Source organism: Ambystoma mexicanum, chromosome 9 (genome assembly GCF_040938575.1).
Source record: "Ambystoma mexicanum isolate Mex_15411 chromosome 9, UKY_AmexF1_1, whole genome shotgun sequence".
Classification (NCBI taxonomy): domain Eukaryota; kingdom Metazoa; phylum Chordata; class Amphibia; order Caudata; family Ambystomatidae; genus Ambystoma; species Ambystoma mexicanum.
In genome coordinates, this window is record NC_090931.1 from 241,985,952 (window position 1) to 242,009,142 (window position 23,191).

The 23,191-nt window shown below is 45.3% G+C and overlaps 1 protein-coding gene across 2 annotated transcripts in view; it reads right to left on the reverse strand.

The window, feature by feature from the left end:
* The window catches only part of SIAE (sialic acid acetylesterase), a 468,035-nt gene that overhangs the window by 322,320 nt on the left and 122,524 nt on the right, over positions 1–23,191 (reverse strand). Inside the window, exon 1 of one of the 2 annotated variants that reach the window (XM_069614537.1) lies at positions 20,480–20,644. The exons of the other annotated variant lie outside the window; for it this stretch is intronic. Within the exon in view, the coding sequence (XP_069470638.1) occupies positions 20,480–20,534 (55 nt within the window). The 5' untranslated portion in view covers positions 20,535–20,644. Of the gene's footprint in view, positions 1–20,479; positions 20,645–23,191 lie in introns of those variants that run through there. 2 annotated transcript variants of the gene reach the window in all.

Consider the following 23,191-nt stretch of genomic DNA (forward strand, 5'->3'; position numbering starts at 1 on the left):
GGTAGTATTCCATGGTGGAGCATGATAAGTTACTTAAATCTGTTCTTTCTAGATTAGAGAAAGTAGGACTGACAGTCAAAAGAAGTACATGCAGAATATTGGTGAATAGAGTGGAATATTTGGGCCATGTAGTATCTAACCAAGGTATTAGTCCAAAGTTGAGCCTTGTAGAGGCGATAAAGAATGCACCGTATCCAGCAGCCAAAGACCAAGTCAGGTTGTTTATAGGCTTAGCAGAATACTATCATAGATTTGTAAAGAACTTTGCTGCCATATCCACACCAATAAGAGGATTGTTAAGGAAAGGGGCCAAGTTTCAATGGTCCACACAGTGTGAAACAGCATTCAGGGAAATTAAGGAAGTGATTACGCATTCTCCCTCTATTGGGAAATTTAACAATGAAGATCGCACTGTGTTAGTAGTTGACGCAAGCATTCAGGGTTTGGGGGCAACCCCATTGCAATATGGTGTTGACAATGTAGAAAAGGGTAATTGCCTTTGCTTCCAGGACACTTAAAGGGGCACAGGTGAACTACTCTGTAGTTGAACGTGAAGCTTTGGCTATGTTCTGGACTATTGGACATTTCAAGTACTTCTTGTCGGGCAGAAAGTTCTTAGTGCGCTTTGATCATGAACCTCTAGTTCAGTTGTTCAATAGTGGAAGATGGGCATCAGGATCCCCAAGGATAAGTAGATGGGGTCTGGGACCCCAGGCTTACAATTTTGAAGTAGATTATCTTCCGGGAAAGAATAATGTGGCAGCGGATTTTTTGTCCAGAATGCCAGTTGACCAAGGAAGTGGTTTGGAAGGGAAAATTGAAGGAGAATTAATTGCTGAGTTAGTCTGTGTGAACCAAATAGAATGCAACAATGCAGAAATAAATGATGCAGGCTTGAAACTTATTAAACAGTGGACCATTGAAGAGTGGCCTGAAAAGGAAACTTGAAAAAAAATTCAAAGTGTGGTGGGAAGTGAAAGATGAACTGAGTATTGTGAATGAGAAACTGAGAAGGGGTAACTGTATTGTACCTCCTGAAGGAGTACGAAATAGTCTCATTGAGCTATCTCATCAGGGCCATTTAGTAGAAGGGATTACCAAAAGAAGGATAAGACATTGCTATTGGTGGCCAAATGTAGATACAATGGTGGAAAGCTTTGTGAAAAACTGTAATGCATGCCAATCAAGTGGCAAATCCAAATGTACACGTGAAGTGCCCCTTATACCATGTAGTGTACCTTCTCAACTTTGGCAAAAGTTGGCTGTTGACATACTTGGACCGGTTGCAATTGTATTTTTTTGTCCTAGTTGTTTTCCATTCAAAGTGGGTAGAATGGGATGTGTCCAGAGAGGTAACTGCCAAAGATTTGGTCTCTTTTTTAGAAAGAGTGTTTCTCAGGGAAGGGTTTCAATCTGAACTAGTATCCGATAATGGGGTACAATTTGTTTCGCAATTCATTAAGTCTTTCTTAGAAAGTTATGGAATTAAACATGTCAGTACTGCGTTATACCACCCAAGGGCGAACGGTTTAGTGGAGAGGGTAAACAGACTATTAAAAGGTGGAATTCAATTAGCTTTGTGTTCAAACCAGGATTGGAGGCAAACACTAAATCACATGTTGTGGAGTTATGTTACCACACCACATTCCGTCACAAAAGTGTCCCCTTTTATATCGTTAAAAGGGAGAGAACCAGCGACCAAACTTTGTCCGGGTTGGCTTGGTTTAGCTGGGTCAGTTGTTGTAGACAGGAAATCCATAATGACTCTCATTAAGCAGACTCGAGTAAGTAACAAGGCGCATTTCGACAGGAGGGAGCGAGTAAAAAAAGGGGATTGGAAAGTTGGAGATTGGGTGCTTGTTAAAAATCCCCGGCATTCCCAAAAGTGTATTGAAAGTAAATATATTGCACCTAAAAGGATTGTTGAGGTGCGGAGTGGTGTGGTGGTACTGGAGGGTGGTGAAGTATGGTCTCAAGGCAGGTTAGCAAAAGCTAAAGGGTGCATAAGTGAAGAAAGTGTTGTTGTAAATAATGAAAATGACTACGGTGGAGGAGATTGTGATCAGCAGGAAGGAGGTGAAACCTCTACAGAAAGTGGGATCCCTGCAAAGGGTGTTACTGAAAGTAGTCATGGAAATTTTGATGACATTCATAGAGGAAGATCTATCCACAAACCGCCATGGTTAAAGGACTTTGTAGAGTAAAATGTTGTTAAACATGTCGCTCTTAATTGTTCATTTTCTGTAAGGAGGGAGATATGTAATGATCTAGGAGGGTCTGAAATAAGCCATGTTACGTTTATCTTTATTTACATAAATATGTTAAAGTCATTCATTTAGTCTTCGTCATAAAGAATGTTTACATATGCATCTCGTTCCATCTTCGCGGGTCTTCACGTTTCGTGGATGCACGCGGATATGGAACGTTATGAGCGGTTTGAATTTAGTTGAACGGTGGGCTCGCAATAATAAACTCACTTAATCGTTTCCTGCGTGTTGTGCCTCGTTTCTTAACACAGGGCAATTCGGGCTTTCTGTAGTAAGCACCAACATTGGCAAGTTGCCAATTTTATGTTCAGGGAACATCGTGTGCATTTTTGAATCATGTATCAGAATTTTCTTTAAAGAACTCTACATTCTCCAAATGAGTTTGATATGTGGCCCTGAGATTTGGCATTTATTCCCTAGATTACAGTCAGTTGTTATGAAGTCAGTTAAGGTAAGTGCACTCGAGGGGACACATTATTTTAAAGAAAATGTAACCATGGAGATACATTCAAAGTGGATGTTTGTTTTATGTATGAATTCCACATGGAGATAGTTTTGAACTTGTGTGCGTTTTACTTCCATCTTGGCTAGGAACACTTGGCTGATGGTGATACCTCTACACAACAAGTCCCTGTCACGAAGAGTATCCACACCTGTTTTTTCTTCACTTTAAAAACTTGACCCATTTACATTCTCAGACCTGGTAACTGGACAATGTTACTTCGCCCTGAGGCCTACACCTGTATGCAAAGATCTGATAACAATCACATCCGGCTAGGATTGGCCAGTCACCCAACCAACTGAAGACATTAAAACATGAATTAAAATGCTGCAATATACATATGATATGCAGACATGCTGTCACAATAAACAAGCCCTGCAAAATCATCTCAGCCGCTATGTCCCGGGAGGATAGCTCAGCGGCAATGTGCTCGCCTTGGAAGCAAGACGACACGAAGCAACACAGGTTTGATCCCCGGGTCCGTGCTTAGAAACCTCTGGGTATTTAAGTGCATTATAAATATGAAACTAAGACAAAAAAAACAATTAGGCAACTAAAAAACAAACAATTCCTCTAACAGCGCCTCGATGCCCGCGGGCTGTGTGAGCGCTTTAAAAATAATAATTTAAAAAAATATAATGCCAGTATGGTTGCATAATAACACTAATCACGCATGCTTTATCATAGATGCCCAGTAAAAAATTACATGCCTTCGCACTGGGCCCCCGAGCACACGGGGGGGGGGGGCTGATTTTGGGTGGTGGGGAGGTGGAGATGTGCAACAATGGCATTTAAAAAAAGCTGTTGCACAATCCTCCTTCCCCCCCTGCCAGAATGAGCTCCACGGCCGAGCACAGACACACGTGCACACACGTGCACACACATTCACACAACATAACATACATCATGCACTCCCTCATTCACATGCACACCCATCATCAAACAATCACTCATTAAGCACAAGCACACACATAATTAAATTAACTTCCCTTCTGTCCCAGTCCTGAAGTTTCCTCTCAGCGCTCCAGCACCCGCATAGCACAAACAGGAGCAAAGAGCGCTTCCTAGTTTCTGTACATGCGCAAAATCCCCAGCGCTGAAGATGAAGCACCCCGCTCCGTTTGTATGTGCGGGGAGGCACAGGAGCACCCACTCAAACATACAAACATAGTTCCCCAGCATCCCCAATGGGCTATGCAAGGCTTGGAAGCAAAAACACCATTGGCTGTGCATGGCCCATTGGACATGTGTGGCTGGGAAACAGAACTGTCAAACAAAAACAGTTTTTCCCTTTGACAGTTCAAACCAGCCCAGGAGGGCTGCCTCAGCTGCAAAAAGCAGCCGAGGGAGCGCTCAAAGATTACACTGGTTTGGCTCCTCAGCTCTTCCATAACGGCGAGGGTGTCAGTGAGTCGGCATCCCCTCGTCCAATATGGACGATCCTCCACTGGTATATCCTCAATGAATCTATGCACAGGCTCAGTGTGGAAGAGATGAAATACTGTTGACTTCGAAGCCATGTACATGAACTGCTCTGTCGGTAATGCTGTGATTTTGAGGACATAGACTTACCACGTATCCCTGCTACAATCATTAAAAACAAGGACACCCACGACTGCCTGGTGCAATAAATACTATTCGTGCAAGACTCCATTCAGCCCACTACACTCACCATTCTAGCCATACCTTTCACTACACAGACGGATCCCCATATACACGGCAGGCTAATGCATCACAAAATCAATGACCCAACACAGACTTGGAGAGCTCCCTCTGCATCGCTTCTACCTCCTACCACACATACACCCCAAATCTTCCAGAACAGCCGCTCACCCAGCATTGCTCTGTTGTCAGTGAATCGTGCAGGTTCCCAACATCTCGGTTCTTCCTTGTGGATATTCAGACACACACCTAGTGTCATCACAAGAAACCACCCAGAACAGAGGTCTGCAAACTTGGGTTTGTTCGTTTTGGACTACAACTCGCTTAAGCTCTAGCTAGCACAGTCAAGCTGAGGAATGATGGTAGACACAGTCCAAAACGTCTAGAGAATTGCAGATGGTAGATGCCTGACCTAGAAACATACCTGTACAGGAGACAGTTACTTCTGGCATGCACACACCTCTGGATTCTCCACTCTCTTCCAAACCCATATGCCCTGGGGCTACTAAAATGGGTAAAGTTGTGCTTTGTAAGGTTTTATTGCATCACTTAACAGTAGTGTGCATCAATTTTGCCAAAGAGGGCAAAGGGAGAAGGTCAGACCACATGCTTTTTTAAACCTCAGCCTTTGTGCTGAGAAGACTAACATTTGGCACAACTTCATAATTGAATGTGTTGAACTCCTCCCGCGAGGTTCTGGCACAGTTCCAGTAAACACACAATCCCTGTCTTGCAGGGCAAAGGAAGGGTGAGACCAAGCGGGAAGCCCAGACATTATTTAAACTCAACCAGCTGAATCTGTGCTGTTACAAAGTGTTCGCCAGCCATCACCTGTTTTCAGACCAAAACAATGGCATTGCAAAATGTATAAGCCCTGCCCACTCCTGCAGTCACGGGGGTGGGAGGGGCATTGTTTTTTCGCAACATAAACATTTGAAAATGTTAACTGTTTCATGAAAACGTAGAGAGTCCAGGTGTTATGGGCTCTGGTGCTGCCGCAGCCAAGAGCCTTTCACAGCTTCCACACACGACCCAAGGACTCCTTTAGTGGAGGATTAACTGGCACGCGGCTTCCTGCTCGCCCATTCTATTGTCAAACACCTCGTGATACCGCATGGGCCGCTGGGTAGCATGCGGTCAGCACGAGCATGACACATGTGACCACCCTGGCACCTACAGTGTCCGGGTGTAGTCACAACATCCCATGCCAAGGGTAAAGACAAACAACAGACAAACCACGTGATATAATCTACAATTGGGTGCACCAGGGGAGTTGCTAGGTCTGGAAAAGACTCGGGGCTATGCTGATGCAAGAACTGTTGGGACTGGGGGCTAGCTAGTCTTTTGGCTGTAGCTCCTGAGATTCTATCCGGGGCTACAACCAAAAGATCAGGGGCTATAGCCCCCTTACCCCCCCCCCTAGCAACGCCCCTGGGGTGCACAGTACACATTAGCATCCTTAATTTACATTTATACACTGGTACAGTTTATGGTGATGGTTGAGACGATGGAGCACTGATGGCAAGTCTTGGTACTGGGTCCACTTTAAGCCTGGGGCCATGCAGTATCACAGCATTGGATGACCATCAATGTTCCTTTCTTAGTCTAGTGCCACTCCGGACGGAGAGAATACATCCGCATGCAAGCTGGCAAAGCCGCACCCAATGATGCCGGAGGCCCCATCTGCTTCACGCCAGCAGTGCCCTTAGGCACCTATTCTCCTGTTGGTGAGCTGGCTGCACGGTGTACGGCTGGACTAGACTTGGCCATGCTCACTGAAGGTGTGGAAGGGTCTGCAGACAGCACACTTGGCCTTGCCACCTTCCAGCTCTCTCAGGCAAGAATTGTAGTAGGCGGCGGCTCACGGATTGTGCCACATCTAGGCTCCTCCAGGCAGGAGCTTCTCAACAGGCATCAGCACTTGGAGTCATCTTGGAGGGGCGGCAGGCCCTGGTTCAGCCCAGCCGCAAAAGCACCCTCCTGTCTGAGGGCCGCGGCTACAGTGAGCTTAGTGGCAGGGTGCTGGGAATGACACTGCGTCCTGATAGTGGTGCAACAGCAGTGTGTGGACTGCAGGCCCGGAGTTCCCCCCAGTCAGGAGTCTCTTGTGCCCAGCATGAGGGGGGCAATGGTGGCAGGGTGTTACTCACCCCATCGAGACCCGGCCGCACGTGGAACACCCTCTCAGTGGAGGGCCGCAGCTATGTCTGCGCCGGCATGCTGGTGGGCCAGGTGGCAGCGCGGCTGGCCTTGGTGGTAGTGAGCAAGATTAGGAGAGGCAGCACCATGCAACAACGAAGCTCCCCTAGACAGGACTTACTTTCTTCTTGGTGGCGGGTGTGGGGGCTCCAGGTAACACCCTGCAGCATATTGGAGGATGACTAGCAGGCTGCAGTCTGGGCCTTGCCACATCCAGGCTCTCCTGGTTGGGAAGATGGGGCAGGCTGCAGCTCACAGTCGTGCCACTCCAAGTTCCCTCAGTCAGGAGGGTGGGCTGGGCAGTAGCACACAGGCCACGCCACGCCAAAGCTCCCCTTATCAGGAGTAAATCCACTGTAGTGGTATAGGCCACTCTTATCGTCTTCGCCCCCAGTCTGGAGTTAAAGGGCTAGTGCGCTAAAAAATATTATTGTCCCGATTGTTCGGGCATGTGTTTTTTAGCATACGGTGATCGATCATAAAAGACTTTCCTATGAATCTTAACTTGGTTTTCCTCACTTTTACACATGTGAAAACAATGATTTGCGCACGGGCATCTTGTGCTAATCTTATCCGTGGACGGATCGCCCTAAGTTCAAGCGCCCCTGCGGCACTGAATCATATCCCCCGCCCCTGAAGCTGACATCACTCGACACTTTTCACAAAGCCAATGCACGTCTTGTGTAGTTTCTCTGCACGCAAGCTATTGACGTGTCTCCATGGAAATGGCTGGACGCCTCTTTCCTCAATAAGTATAAACAGACCCCTTCATCAGACATCAGAGTTGCTTTTTCAATCGTTTCACTGTATTTTATTTTTACTCGTTTCTGCTCTCTTCAGCTACTTTCTTAGCACAAAGCCCATGCGAACAGATACTTGGACTAGCATTACTATCGATTTCAATCGTTACTTGTGTTTTATTTAAAGATTTGTCATATAATGGCAGCAATACAGCCCTACCAGTATGAGCCTGAGTGTTCCAAGGAGGAAGTAATTGAAAGAGAAAGGTGCGGAAACAATGGGGAATCGAACGATAGTTGGGAAGATGAATCACCGGAACATGAGCCTGAGCCTAGTCGCATGAAAGACGTTTCCACCTGTTGTACCTGCAATAGCTGTGAGGTCATGTAAACCGAGGTGGAGAACTGCTGCTGCAAAGAAAACTGTGGATGCTTGGCCTACATGCGTTATCGAGCTGCATGACTTCAAGGCAGCCTGCCTCACAAGGTCCGTGTTGAAGATTATGATGGTGCTTATGCATGCAACAGTTCGCCCTCGCAATCCAAGTAACGAGTACTTGTACTCTAGGTGTGCTGTCATTTTGAGCACTGAGACAAATCATATTTCATGTTTGTACCCTACATTGTCATCACTTTGATCAATCACAAACAAATGAATTTAGTCTTCAAATTGGATAGATTTCTCTCTCTTATTGCAAAGCGCAGTGTTCATCGCTTATGTGTGTTTCACTTTCAACTAAGAAACAATATTTCTCTGTGGCCCTAACGGTTATGGATTGAATGGGTATTCACTCTTGCAATGTGTCTAAACTCCAAAGCCCAAGTTAATTCATCACTAAAGTGACATTTGTAAGGGCAACTATGTAATAGAATTCAGGATGCATTTTCAATTAAGGCTGGAACACTTACAGTATGTATGTTTCTCTTCCACAGGTGGTACAGAGTAGTGGCCTACCGTTCATTTACATGGTGGCTTTATGGGAGGCTTGGATTCCGCGTTCAAAGAGTAATGCCTGCCTGTTCCGTTGGAGCCATTCGCGCATAATTCCCCAGTGACAGCGGACAGTACAGGGGATTTTCGCACACTGTGCTGCAACCTCAAGTATACAATTTGTAGTTTGTTTGTGCAGTCAACATCAAAATAAATAAAATACAAATGAGCATATACGAATAGTTGTTTCAATTTTTCAGTCAATCAAGAACACGCTCACTCGTTCTGAGGGACATGAAATAATGGCGGGTGCCTTTTTATGCTCACTAGGGATGTAACGGTATAAAGGTATACCGTTAAAGATACCGTGAACCACTTAATTGAACAATAATAACCGTCACATTGTTCATACCGGTATACCGTTTATACCGTTAAGTGTGCTTTTCAATCTGATTTGTAAAGGCTGCAATAAGCAAATGCTGTGCAGTCTTGGTCTTGCACTGTTGGATGTGCCATCTGCCAAGTAGTTTCAGTTGGAGCAGTTTTTAATGCCATTCCATAAACCACACGTGCCTGACACAAAATCAATGTTAGCAGTAGGAAGAATAAATACAGTGCCAAGAAGGATAAGGGTTTACTTTGGGTTGGCGGCTTTGGGGTTTTTATATTTATAATGGATAATGTTAGCTAAACATATGACAATGGGGGATTTCCCTGGCTCTATCATTGAATTTACATATAAGTCACACTGCAAAATTCACTCATCTCTGTGGGTATTCGCTGCTGCCATACCAAAGGGTAACGTGTCCGTGATTACTGAACACCTTTTGGGCCGCAAGTAAACTAAAGGCTGTAACGTAAAGAGAGAGTGTGTGTGTGTGTATGCGCACAAGCGTATACTACCATCAGCCTCCATTGATCTGTGGCATGCAGGTTATCAAGATGGCAACTTGTTCATCTTCACCAGTAGCCAGTGGGGGAGCTAAAAGCCTAAATGACCACTTAAGAAAAGCTATTCAGTTTGCTTTGCCAGTCGCAGCAGGGCTCCCCACCCCCCTCCTCTTCCTCCTCCTCCTCCTCCTCCTCCCCACATGTGCGTTTCTGTTTGGTGGAAGAAAGGGGTGGCATTTCAGTGGAAAGTATGTTGAAAAGCCCAATTCTGGCCCTGGGTGCCTGGTTTTGTTTGTGTTGATAAATCTGACAATTTATGACCTTTTAGAAAATATTTGTTAAGATTAGTTAACTCCACCTGCTATACCGCGATAACCATGATATACCGTCATTTGGCAAGAAGGTTATTGTACCGTCATAAAACTAATACCGTGGCACCCCTAATGCTCACATCGCCCACAACAAGCCATCCCCCCTCCATTATACCCCACTCCAGTACTGGTTGCGTGGGAACGGCCAAGGTACAAAGCAATCTTCAGCACGGTGACCATTGTTCTCATGGCCTCCCCAGACACAGTGTCTCCAGACTCCCCTCTGCAAGACCCCGCCTTTGCAATCCACATAAGTGTGTATCCCTTCAGCAGTGTTCCGGGGCTTTTGCACTCGCCTCATGCACATCCATCCCCCCTCAAGTATCAATGTACCAGCATCACTGATAACATCGTGAATAGGGTGCACATTCTAGCATTGCATTGGTGAGGGGCCTACGGAAAAGTTGATACTATATGGGAAACAAGCTGATAATTGGCCGCCGCCCCTCCGTTGCTCTTGGCACACGTGGGTTAGCTGGGCTCATCTCTGCGGTGTGATGGTCAGGGCAAAGGAGCACACATCTTTCTAACTAAAACAAACAAAAGGATCTGATAATGCAAAAATAATGGCACACATAAAATCTAGCATGAACAGGTCTATTCTGGACCTATGAACTAATATATTGGCATTCTAACCTCGACCCTGGATTCTCTTTGATACTGCAAACTCTTCATCCAGGTGCCGACCCCAAAGGTTTGATTTGCCATCTGGCCTGCTTGGGTCCTCATAAAATAGACGTTTGTTGTTATTTGGGAAAATATATTGCCACACAGGATTAGGGCTGTGTTGGGAGTCTGTGAGTGATCGATCAGGGCGTTAGAGAGTAGGATAGGTATCACCATCAAAGGAATTGGGGGTGTCAGAGATGGGGGCTCTGGACTGTAAGGGACGGAGGTTGGGAGGGCACGGGAGGTTTAGTGGAGATGTATGGGCACTTGGCTTATGACTACTCACTGTCACATGCTCTTCGCAGAGCACATTGTTTCGGAAATCATACCACAGGATTGTAACAAGGCATGGCTGGCTTCCGTGAGAACAGGGCTCACACAGAGCTGGCAAGCGGGAGGCACTGCAGATAATGGATGAGAGCTGCATTAGAGATTGTTTTTTGGGCCTGGTAGAAAAGATGGCATTCGGACTAGTTCACAAATGGTTTCTTTTGGCTGAGCTGGGGGCTATAAAGTATTGTTTATTTTCTATGGGCTGTGGTGCAACAGAATGCTGCGGAGGGTGGCTACCCGTTCCCCCTTGGTTATTACATATGGTATGTTTCTAGAGTGACGCAAGGGTGGGGGGCAAGCATAGTCTTCTTACTAACAACAGTGACCATTGTTCTCATGGCCTCCCCAGACCCAGTGTTCCCAGACTCCCCTCTGCAAGACCCCGCCTTTGCAATCCACATAAGTGTGTCTCCCTTCAGCAGTGTTCTGGGCCTTTTCCGCTTGCCCCACGCCCTTCCTTCCCCCCTGCAGCATCAATGGCATTTCGCACCTGTGGCCATGCGCAAGCAAGGGGGCTGGGTGGGTGTGAATAGCCAAGGTGCCAAACACCATGTAACAGGGATCTTCTGCACGGTGACCATTGTTCTCATGGTTTCCCCAGACCCAGTGTCTCCAGACTCCCCCTCTGCAAGACCCCGCAACAAACATGTCACACATTCACATACACACCCTCTTTTCTAATCCTCTATAAACACCTTGACATTTAACAGGAGAACATCTCTGTGCTCAGTAAGATATCTGTTCATCGTGCAACTTGCTCCCCGGATAGTTGCTTCCCTGCTTGCTAAATCGGCTTGTTTGTTCATCCAGGTAAGGGTGGTAGGTCACCGAATTTCCTTCTCTATATTCATATACTGTTGATCTCAATTTGTTTTACTATTCCCACCAATTGTACCGGCCATTGTAATGTTCATTTAGTCCAATGACTTTACCATTGTCTAATGTTTCAAGTATTTTCATCTTGAAAAATACCATACTGCATCTTTGTCCATTGGAATAGAATATTTCATGGGACATGTTTGTAAGCCTGTTCCCTTTTAATGCATGAAAGTTCATGCAACGGACGAGTAACACGTTACAAATAGCGGTGTACCAATCATATCGGTTAGCCGTGTTCATTCGACAATGATAAACATAGTTTTCCTCTTTGAAAAAAACGAATATTGCATAGAATGCTGTAAAACAATCACAGGCATACAGTAATGTTTTGAATTATTTATATATTTCTATAGAGATCTAAGAGACAATTGAAGAATGCCAGCCTGTATGGTACTCGGCTGCCCTTCTAAGAGCCACTCAAAAAGTCTGGGCATGGTCCTGCATACATTCCCAAAAATTAATTTAATAAGAGACTGGGTTAAATGCTGTGGTTTTCGGGTGGACGAGATTGAAAGTAGAGCCCAGGCTGTCTTGAGGAACATGAGGTGCAATCGATTCCGCATCTGCAGCCGCCACTTTACCTACGATATGTACGACCGATCCGAATATACAAGAAGCATCGACCCCAAATTCATCGTAAATTGTTTCCACATGCAATTCCAACCAAATGTATGCATACGCTGCCTCTGGTGAGTCCTGTGTGATGAATTAGATGTTTTTTGTTGGACGATGAGATACATAAATAAGTACTATCAATGATCTCTCAATAAAAATCTGGTAGGTTACTGAAATGGTAACTTCATGAATGGATTTGAACTTTCGTTGTAACAAAAGTGTTTTACTAAGGTTTCCATTGCTACAAGATGGTAAATTCACCTCACTACATAGGTCCCCGGTTTCTTGAGCCTCTAACAAATATAACAATTCTGAACATTATAAAACAATGCCATTGTGCCCCTTAAAAGTCGCATTGTGTTTTTGTAATCAGTTGTTAGACATGTTCCTTTTTTGTCACAGAGCACAGTGGTGGATGTACACACCCTCACAAGAGAAGAAACCACTGACACGTCCAATGTCCCAATGGGGAGTCCTACTGGCATGCACAAAGTGATATTCTCAAGCGTTGGATATGCCCACACATCTAATACAACTGTTTTTTCCTTGGCCCACTTTATGACAATGCTCGGAAAAGGAAGGGACAAGATTCTGCATCATTTTCATTTCTAGAGTCAACATCAAGTTCCCTCGCCTATCAAGTAATTTTATTATACATGTCCTTTACGAAAATGTGTTATGCTTGCAATTTAAAATAACAAAGTTTATGTGTGCTATCGGTTAGTAACACTAGGTGGCATGTATGGGTGTCCCTCTATATGTACAATTGTGAGAATCTCATTGTCACAGTTCCATTTCGCTGGTTTCACCCATACTTAAACGTCAACTGTGTTACAGGTGGATGCTGGAACTTCGGCCACTATCACTTCATCCTTTGCAACTGGTCCAGAGTATGAGGTATGCGTACTTCCTCCAGAATGCATAATACATAACAAAAGGTTTGAGGGCAACATTACAATCAGTATGTTTTGCACAGTGATCTCTGATGAATCAGATGTGTCATCTCTGAAAGTTATCAGGTGCAATGTGAAAACTATATTATGACCATTTATGAGGATATGTTTATACAAATGTTCTCTTAGTGTTGCGACAACAAACCTTGTAGTATACAGTGCTTACTCATTTAATAATACTTTATGTGTAAGTGCACACTGCATTGAAAGATTTTAATTTCCAGTATAATTCACTTTTCCTTTTTTTAATGAATATTCTGTTCAAGGAAAGTACATACACAAGGTGTTGAAACAACAAGGTGTTGAAACAGAAGAGGCGGCACATGAACCAGAGGTAAACATAACCTAATATTCCATACTATTGGACATCACATTGCATTTGGAATCTATTTTAATGTTGTAATTGTTCCTATTCAACCAATTTGGTTCTGTTTGTAGATATGTACAGATTTTGGTTTGCGAAAAAATGAAATGTGCTGGATCTACACCATATAAAAAACATTATTTATTTTCAGCTTGCTGGTGCGGTGGAAAAAGAGAATGCCACGGTTTCCAAGAAAACAAGGATAACGAACAAACAAGTTTGCTTTGTAGAACTGTTTAAGCTGTTGATTTATTCATATAATGTTTTTGTATATAAAGTGGTATCTGCTGTATGTGTGCTATACATTGAGCATGTTTCTCAATGCATATTTTAGAGGCCCAGAAGGAAGCGGAGTATAAAGACACAGACAACAAATGAAACAAAAGAGGTTGCTTGCTAAACTGATTTCACAATGGAGCAACTACTATTTGGGGCACACCGTGGTCCAGTCACTAAGCAGACTTGTGATGCTTATGCTCATTGGCCGGAAACTGAATGTAATATGAGCTGCGATCCGTACAAAGTGTCCATGGACCATTGGTACCATGTGACAACTCGACAAGATGAGACTGAATACAATGAAGATGCATTGCAATTCCTCGCAGACCGCTACAAACAATCCACACCTGTCAAAAATGTTTCACCAAAGAAACAATCAATTATATCTGTTCCTCCAATTCGCGTACAAATATCACAACCTGAAATAACAGAGATTGAAGCTTCAACAGAACAGACCGAGGAACTTGCTGAAGATCTCGACTTCAGTTTTCCGAGTTCTTTCGATATGTCCACCACGGCCGAATCACAAACCACATTCATGCCGGACAATTGGCTGATAAAGGATCAAAAATACATTGGATTTGACAACTGTCTCTTAGAGATTGTACAGATGCTGAAATGTGTCCATGGATTAAGAGGGAACATATGTGGGGAGTCATTGGAGAATGTATCTCGTGTATTACAAGGCACTAACCTGGAAATCCAAGTCAGCTGTGTCCACCTCCATAGTAAATTTTCATGGTCCGCTCAACCGATGCTGGACAAAGTGCCAGCTGGAAATCTACTATGTTCAGCAGCTTTACTTTTCAGCGCGTCTACTTTTGGTAAGAATTCCAGTTTCTGTCAATTTGTGGGAGTTGAGTTCCTTGCACTCGTACACTCATGGACAGAAACACCAACATTTTCATCTGAGGAGCAGAAACGAAAAAAGAAGTGGTTCGTGCCATGTTCACCTCCACACAAAGCTCTTAAAACGATCATGTATGATAAAAACGCTTTCCAGAGGCATGAAGGGACTCACAGAATTCTGCCATACTGGAGATTTGGAGTTGTTCCACAATATGTGCCTAGAGTACAGGCCCAAACGGTTGCATCTCGGCATAGACGGTATGGAGGCCAGAACAAGACTAGCTGTACTTGCGCATCACGAGAACGTTTGGAGGGAACAAGCGAAAACTGCAGGACATTTCGGGATGCATTGTTACCTCAAGGCCTTCACAAAACGAAGCAAACAATGGGTGGTTAAGCCAATGTACCAGGATATAGAATTCGAATGTGTGAAAGATTTGTCATTGAATGTATTTAGCCATGCATTCTCATGGAATCAATCCAGATTGTTCCTGTGACATATACAGTGCCACAAAACATTGCAAACGAGCACTGTCCACCTTAAGAGGTACTTGTAGAACAGTTGACTTCACGATATAAATAATGAGTAGCTGTCTTCACAATCTGCTTACAATAACATTTTCGTTATGTTCTCCAATGTTTGAACATTGCACATCAACAATTGAATGCTATTACACTAGCTTTCGATGCTACAGACAGAATTAAAAAATAATAATGCACATTAAATTTGGTGTCTGATTCATTAATGTATTTCATTCACCTTCACTTGATCAATATTTATGTTCCTCGAACGATAAGAAACATGTCTGCGATTGCTATTCGTGATATATTTGAAAATGGAATTGGCCTAGCACATCGGTGCAGCACTGCCCACTTTGGTTGCTGAAATAATGATGGGTAAATTGTATATTAGACATCAGTCAACGGGACACTGAGAGTTGGTGTCTGTCAAACCCTTAATTCTTGACCCAAACCACATACACAAATGCAGTGTTTGGCACTGGCACTGAAAGCCTATGGTGGGTAAGATTTTCATAGCAATGATCAATCGACTGACCTGTGTCAACCCCCTAACTTCCAGAAAGTTCTGTCTTAGCAGTTTTTACATTTTTTTTAAACACCTCTGCGATTAGGCCCCTTTTTACTCTCTCTGATACTATTTCAGTATTTTGATGTGTGAGTTTTTTGGGTTTCTCCATAGCTCAATATAGCACACCATTGCGTTCAAAATAGCATTTCAACAAAAGTATCATCTTTGTCAACATGTTGGCAATTAATGCCAGCTGTTGCTGGGTTTCCATAGAGTGTGACTGTGTTTTGCTTTGCATGTGCCCCTCCTTGTGTCATTCCCTTGTGTTTTTCACAGCCCCCTTCAACACAATTCCTCTTCTTTCCTCTGCCAACCAACTCCCTGGTGCTTTCATCTCTCCTAACTTTTGTAACTGTTTTTCTATCGACTACCCAGCTCTCCTCACTAAATCTGGTAGGTGAAGTTTACGAAGGACTTCTTGGTCTCCAACCTCCTATCGCTGATACCTAAACCTGTGCTACGTCCAGGCAAACCTTCGGCGACATACTCTTTGTCGTTCCATTGCCACACCTATGGACTCCACATATGGTCTCCGTCATCTCTCCTTCCTCTTCTTCTCAGATTAATGGTGGCACGCAGTGGGAGGCCCTCTTGGCAAAGGAATTCTATGTTGACTGGTTTGGCCTGCGCTCACCGGCCGTTTTCAGATTTTGAAAACTGATCTGCCGTGAAGGGCACACCCTGCTGCAATAGTGGGAACCAATTCTTCATCGCATCAGGCCCCTTCCTGACTTGCTACGGCCCTCCCAAGAACATAAGCTTTTCGCTTGACCATCGCGATAGCGTGACTTTTCGCACTACTGCAATATTCAGCACCAGGCTACAGACTTTTCAGGTCCGCATTTGAAATTCAGGTGAAAGAATCAGAAAATTGGCTAACGCTCATCTGCACTTAACAGATGCACACGCACTACCGATTGAGACATGGCACAGTCAGATCATAAATACAACTAACCGGGTATGGGCAAGCAATGTGACCTGTCTCGCTTGAACCTAGACAGGGCTGCCTCAGATGGGATAGATAGTGTGAACGGCTGTCCCATGTTACGCTCAGAACCTAATGAATACAAACCTCTTGTGAAAGAAGCAAAGAGATAGGTTGCAGGGTTTCACAAGGTTAACTTTATTCCAGAATTAAATAATAATCAACAAAACGTACATGCTGTTTGTGAACGTTGAGACTCTAGATCTAATGCTTTTGCCTATGGAAAGGCCAGAACATCGTGAATGACATCACATATAGGTTCATAACCTGCAGTAGTGATGGGTGAGACAGTATTCAAGATCACGCAGCATTGGTGGATGCCAAAAATGTGTTTATTTTTCTTGTGTTTTTCGAATGCCATGTGCACCTGCAGTGCTCAGTGCTCCATGGAGTGAAGGTCACTTTGTGGGATGATGCTTGTGGTGAAAGAAGAAATGTATAAATTCACACTGCGGCATCTACTCCAGTATGTTTTAATATTGTGGCATTCATTCTCAAAAACAAAACCTACCAAAAATAAGCGCTGAAATCAAGCTTCAATTGTTATGTGACCTTGGACCGAAGGGAGCAATCGCAAGGCTAGGAGTACAGAAGTTGTGGAATACCTGCAAAAATGATAACATTTACTATTATGAAAGTGGACATTGGAACATTTAGTTTCAATTTATGCAAACCATTGTTCAGAGCAGACACTGCGCGTTACGCCAAGGGAATGGAACAACCAAACATAATGCAAGTTGAACTATACATAATATTTTTGCATTGAAAAAAGGGGAAATTGTTCTTTTTGCATTTTGGAGAATTTAGCAACGTGCATGGCATTTTGACGCAAAGAGTGGACAGAATACATTGTTCCGTATACCGCGCCATATTTAAAATACTGAGTGTGTAACTTGCAGTTTATTTATAAGTCTACTAATAATTGTTATTGGTGTTTTGGTTAAGTCAGGATGAGTAAAGGTTGGGATTTTTGGCCTGTATTGATTATTGACATTGTTATGGATTGTTCGTTGGAGCATATTGTGATGATTACTCATAGACGAGACAAAAGCACAACCTGTATCCAGGCTAGTGATATCTAAACCACTTCGTCCCATGACAAATCAGGTGTGCAATCCAGGTTGCATTATTGAAAGGGCCGGGGTCAGAACATTTTTCAAGGGTAATTGATCTGCTTTCCTATAGTTAACATTCCCAGTTACGTTACAATGCCATCTGTCTGTTACTTTATATATACCTCTGGGAGCTGTACCGACTTCTCAGCGCTAACCTTTACTGCACATCATAGTCTAAAATAGTCCCCCACGTTGTCCGTGTGTGTTCATTGTGTGTGGTTTGTGTTCGGATACTAAAATATATTTTTATTCTGTCATCTAAACAGATATATTGTACCGTTCTGCGAATGCCGTAGTTTCCAGCTGCTGTCGGAGGGCTTTTGCAACAAGCAATGGCAGATAAGCCTAACCGCATTGTTCAGCATCACCATCATGTGTGTTGATAGACCGGGCCCAATATGCCCTTTGGCGGTACCAGCGAAAAGGAGCAACCTGTCATTGTTTAGAGTGTAGCAAGAATCTGATCCGGCGAATCCACATCCTCTCCCGAAAGGAACACCATGTGCGTCATTTAAAATTTTTGCCACTCAAGCCTAAGGACGCACAGCTATTGGTGGTTCATTGCAATCAGTGGATCTCAATGTGGATTTGGGAGCGTTCTTTGATAAATAAAAGTACTTGCGAAATTGCAGATTAATGATGTTTTCTGTAAAGTTATTAGTAGCAAATTCGATTTGGGACGCGCTATATGAGTCTGTTGATATTCCATGTTCTGCGTCAACTGACGTTATTACGTGGGTGATGAATGGGCGCGTTTGGCTACGCTGCCCACTAATGTCATGAAAATAGATGGAGATTATTGTTTGGAATAGTGATGTCAGTTTCAGGGGCGGGGAATATGATTTAGTGCCGCAGGGGCACTCCACTTTAGTGTGATGCAGAACTGATAAGATTAGCACAAGATGGGCACGCCCAACTCCTTATTTTCGCATGTGTAAAAGTGAGGAAAACCAAGGTAAAATGCATAGGAACGTTTTTTGCGACCGATCACCTTATGCTAAAAAACACATGTCCAAACCATGGGGACCGTAATATTTTTGAGCGCACTATCCCTTTAAATCTATTTAGTGCATAGGAGGTTGCGCCTTCTCTCCCCCCATGCAAGAGATGACAATAACCTGAATGCGGGGGCAGCAGATGCCAGGCCCCATCCTCTCTCACTCCCCATGTGAGACCCTGCAGGCAGCGGGTCCGGGCCACCCCATCCCTGCCAGGCACATCACAGCAAGTCCCGGCCGTACCAACTCTGTGTGACCCCGGGTAGAACTTATATATTTGTTTTGACAGTAGTCCCAACACGCTGATATCAAGTTCCCCAGGCAGAAGCAGCAGAACCACGCCAGGTTTCCTTGCCCCAGGTGGGGGATATTCACCTGCATGCTGCGGAAGCCACACTCGTTCCTCAGCCAAGGCGGTCGAAATAATACTTGATGCAACTCTGTGCCACTTCCTCTCGCCCCAAGACGAGAGGGGGCACCGGCAGCGTGTCCCAACCGCGCCACTGGCTTACTCCCTATCGACGGGAGATACCCAACTCTTTGTGGCGGACGACCGCGATAGCTCTCCCCCAGGAGGGAGAAGGATCTGCTGCAGCATCAACCACATCATGTTAACGCTTCACCAGATGAAAGCAGACTGCAGCGTGTGGTCACCAAAACCCTAGTCGCCAGTTGTTATATACTCCGGTACCGCTGGAGCACAGAGCTCTAATCACGGCGCACACACACGTCAAAAGGACTCCACTAGTGGGTGATTAACCGGCAAGCGGCTTCCCGCTCGCCCCTTTTATTGTCAAGCACCTCATGACACAGCACACACCCCTGGGTGACATGCTGTCACCACGAGCACCAACACACATGACCACCCTGGCACCTACGGTGTCCAGGTGTAGTAAGGCTACATTTAGGCACTTCAACCAAAACGCATTTTATCAAGCCCAATCCTACAGATATTGATGGCTGGGCTACAGGGTCAGGCCAACCAAAGGGCCCTGAAAATGAGTGACACTTGGTCTTGGAGAACTCTCCTTTTAGAAAAACAATGTGTTGGTATTTCCTAATAAGTTACATCCGGGTAAACAGGGACAGAGGGAACCTTCCCCAATAATTATAGTGAAAGAGTGAAAAGTGAACATCATAAGCCTCCAAAACATACATACATACATACATACATACATAGTAATATAAACAAATACATAGTACTGCTCTGCGCTGAATTTACTACATCGTTCCATATTATTTTGATATAGCGGCTCGGTTGCTCCATATCCTGTCTGACAACTTTAGCAGGTCCTAGATGTACAGCCACCTGCAGTTTTCATGCTCGTAAACTCATACGTCTATTGGTCGGGAAGTTGTGCTGGCAAAAAAAAAAAAGATCTGGCAGAAGGTGCCACAAATGACACGGGACTGTTTGCATGCTACGAAGCTTTAACTGAAACTCAGGCACTGAGCTGTGATTACTCATCCCAGTGCCTGCAAACTTGAGTATGAATGACCCAGTTACTTACCGGTAATCTTTATTACTCCGAGCCATACTCTTCCTCGTCCCAGTGGTTGCTTGTGAAGTACCAGCCTAGGACACCACATGTAAGTACTAACACAAGGAAGGGGGAAATGGAGGCAATGAGAACGAGACCTTGCTAAAAGCAGCACTTCTACTAGAGGGCTCTATGACAGCAGTTACATGCATCTGTGCAGTCTCGCCGTTTTGCAACGTACTAGCTAACTCGGCTTTGCACGCCTTTTATGCGGCCAGGGCATTGCTTAAATTATGAAATATTTACCTGCTTGTGGGGAAAACGCGGAAAGAAAGATGCAGAGAACGAGAGACCCAGTCATCTTCAGGCGTAAAAGCTCAGATTGACAATCCAGGAAGTGGCCGCTTTGCTGCTCCCTGTCAGTGGGAGTCACGTGAAACGCCTCTGCAGAGTAACACGGTGTCCAGTGTCTCTCTGAAATGCCCGCCCACCAACAGACAGGTATGTACACCGAGCACAACTTACAGGAAAGCGGACGTGTAGGCAAGTCGTTTTTTCGACCTCTAAAAGAATAGAAGTACAAGAAGAATGGGAAATGTTGCCAAAACATTAGGTACGTAGGGTTTCACTTTCACTACCTTTGTTTGAAGCAAACACCGGACTGAAGCCCCCCCCCCCACAGTTTAGAAGCTCGGCCCCGATCCACCCCTTTTAGAATTGAAAACTAGTACAAAAAGCAAGGGGAGAGAAAACAGTCCTGCTTGCGGTTATTTTTTAATGTAACATTATCCATTTATTTTTTAAAGCAATCTTCATTGTTAATATAAAAATGATGCAAGGCTAAAAATTACATTTCACTACTAAACCATGTTAGATACCTTTTTGGCTTAGGACAAATGAAAAGCTGAGCTGGTTCTGACAAAATTAGATCTAAACTGTCAAGCTGTTCGACTAACAAGATGTGCATTGACCCACTTGCCCATTCTGCCAGATCAATAGATAACACCGATCATTTAATTCCTGAAAATGTTATTAGTTTGAAAGCAGCTGTGAAAACAACCCTACAAAGTGTATTTGACGCCAGTGACTCTTTCAAATAGCTCAGTAGGTTAAGCACCTGCAGCATAGCTCTAGCTGAAGGTTTTGAATAAATCAGTGCAGCAGGCACATTAACCCACCAAGCCAACATTGCAAAAGAATCTCCCACGGCGAAAGGGTGAGAGTGATTCTTTGACCATTCCATAAAGAGCACACCAAAAACAGATGTGTATTGCAATTTTTAAGAAACTATGCCATTACTGCCCAACGAAATTACATTTCTAGGAGCAAAACGTTTAAACGGCACATCTAGCATTAAGCTGCCTATGCTCAATCCCTACCAGATAATATTTTTTGCTAGAATCGTGTTAATTTTATTAGAGAAGATGGCTGAGCCGCGTACACTGACTTGCAACCGACTTGACCCATTTCGCCCCATTTTATCTTTGTTGTTGCGTTTGTTAAGCATACCGTACAGAAATTGTATATATGTCTTTCCCCGTTCCACTATAATCAGACCCACCCCAGCTAACAGCAATTTTGCCATTGCTGAAAATACCATACAATCTGCCATAAAAAAACACAAAATCTGCATTTAAAACAAAAGAAATTAAAAAAAAGTGGTCACCATATGAAGGGGGAAAGGAGGAAAGGGGGCCCGATGACGAGTGATGGGCAAGAAGAGGAAATGGGGCCAGTGAGCCAGGTGGCGAGTGATGGGCAAGAAGGTGGAACCTTATCGGTGGGCCAGAGGTATAGTGGTGGGCAAGAAATCAGAGCTCGAGCAGTGGACCAAAGAGCGAGTGGTGCGCCAGAGAGGGCGTGGAGGGCCAGAAGGTGAGCGCCAAGTCAGAAAGCAGAGAAGGAGTGTTCTGCCAGAGAGGGAGAGGAGGGCGTGGAGGGCCAGAAGGTGAGCGCCAAGTCAGAAAGCAGAGAAGGAGTGGTCTGCCAGAGAGGGAGAGGAGGGCCAGAAGGTGAGCGCCAAGCATGAAAGCAGAGAAGGAGTGGTGTGCCAGAGAGGGCGTGGAGGGCCAGAGAGGGCGTGGAGGGCCAGAAGGTGAGCGCCAAGCCAGAAAGCAGAGAAGGAGTGGTCTGCGAGGGAACTAGACACTGGTGCAGCACACTTGGTACAGTGTAGGCGGGGCACCGCGGATGGCGGCCGGGTTGACCTTCCGGCGCGGAGCGTAGCGGGGCGCACGCAGTTTGTGGCGCTTCGAGGCCTTGGGTTTCGGAGGCGGCAGACGGAGTGCGGGCCCCCGGGGGTTTGGGGATTGTACGTTGGAGTGCGGTCGGCGTGTTTCGGATCGGTGGTTGGGCTGTTGAGAGGTGTTGCGCGGATGGCGGATGCGATTGGTAGTGGCGGGAGTGGCAGAGCTGGGGTCGGGGAGTGAGTTGGTGGGGGGCGTTTGTTTGTGGTAGGGTGGCTGTTGGTGTGGATTGGCTGGGTGTGGTTTGTGGTAGGGTGGCTGGTGGTGTTGGTTTGGGGGTGGTGGTTGTTTGTGGTTTGGTGGCTGGTGGTGCGTGTGGTAGTGTGGGTGTCGCTTGGGTTGGTCGCGGTGGGTTGGCGGCAGCGCGCGGTGCCTCGCCTGAAGCGCATGTGTAGGCGTACGGGCTGGGGTCTCGCGGGTCTGCGCGCCGGTCTTCGGGCTCGCTGGGTGGTGTGAGTTTGGGGTGTAGTGTCTGTTGGTGTGGATTGGTGGGGTGTGGTTGTTTGCGGTGGGATTGCGGGTGGCTGGTGTTGGATTGGTGGGGTGTGGTTGTTTGCGGTGGGGTTGCAGGTGGCTGGTGTTGTTTTGGGGTAGTGGTTGTTTGTGGCTGGAGGTTCGTGTGCGAGTGTGGGTGTCGCTCGGGTTGGTCGCGGTGGGGTGGCGGCAGCGCGCGGTGCCTCGCCTGAAGTGCATGTGTAGGCGTACGGGCTGGGGTCTCGCTGGTCTCCGGGCTCGCTGGGTGGTGTGAGTTTGGGGTGTAGTGTCTGTTGGT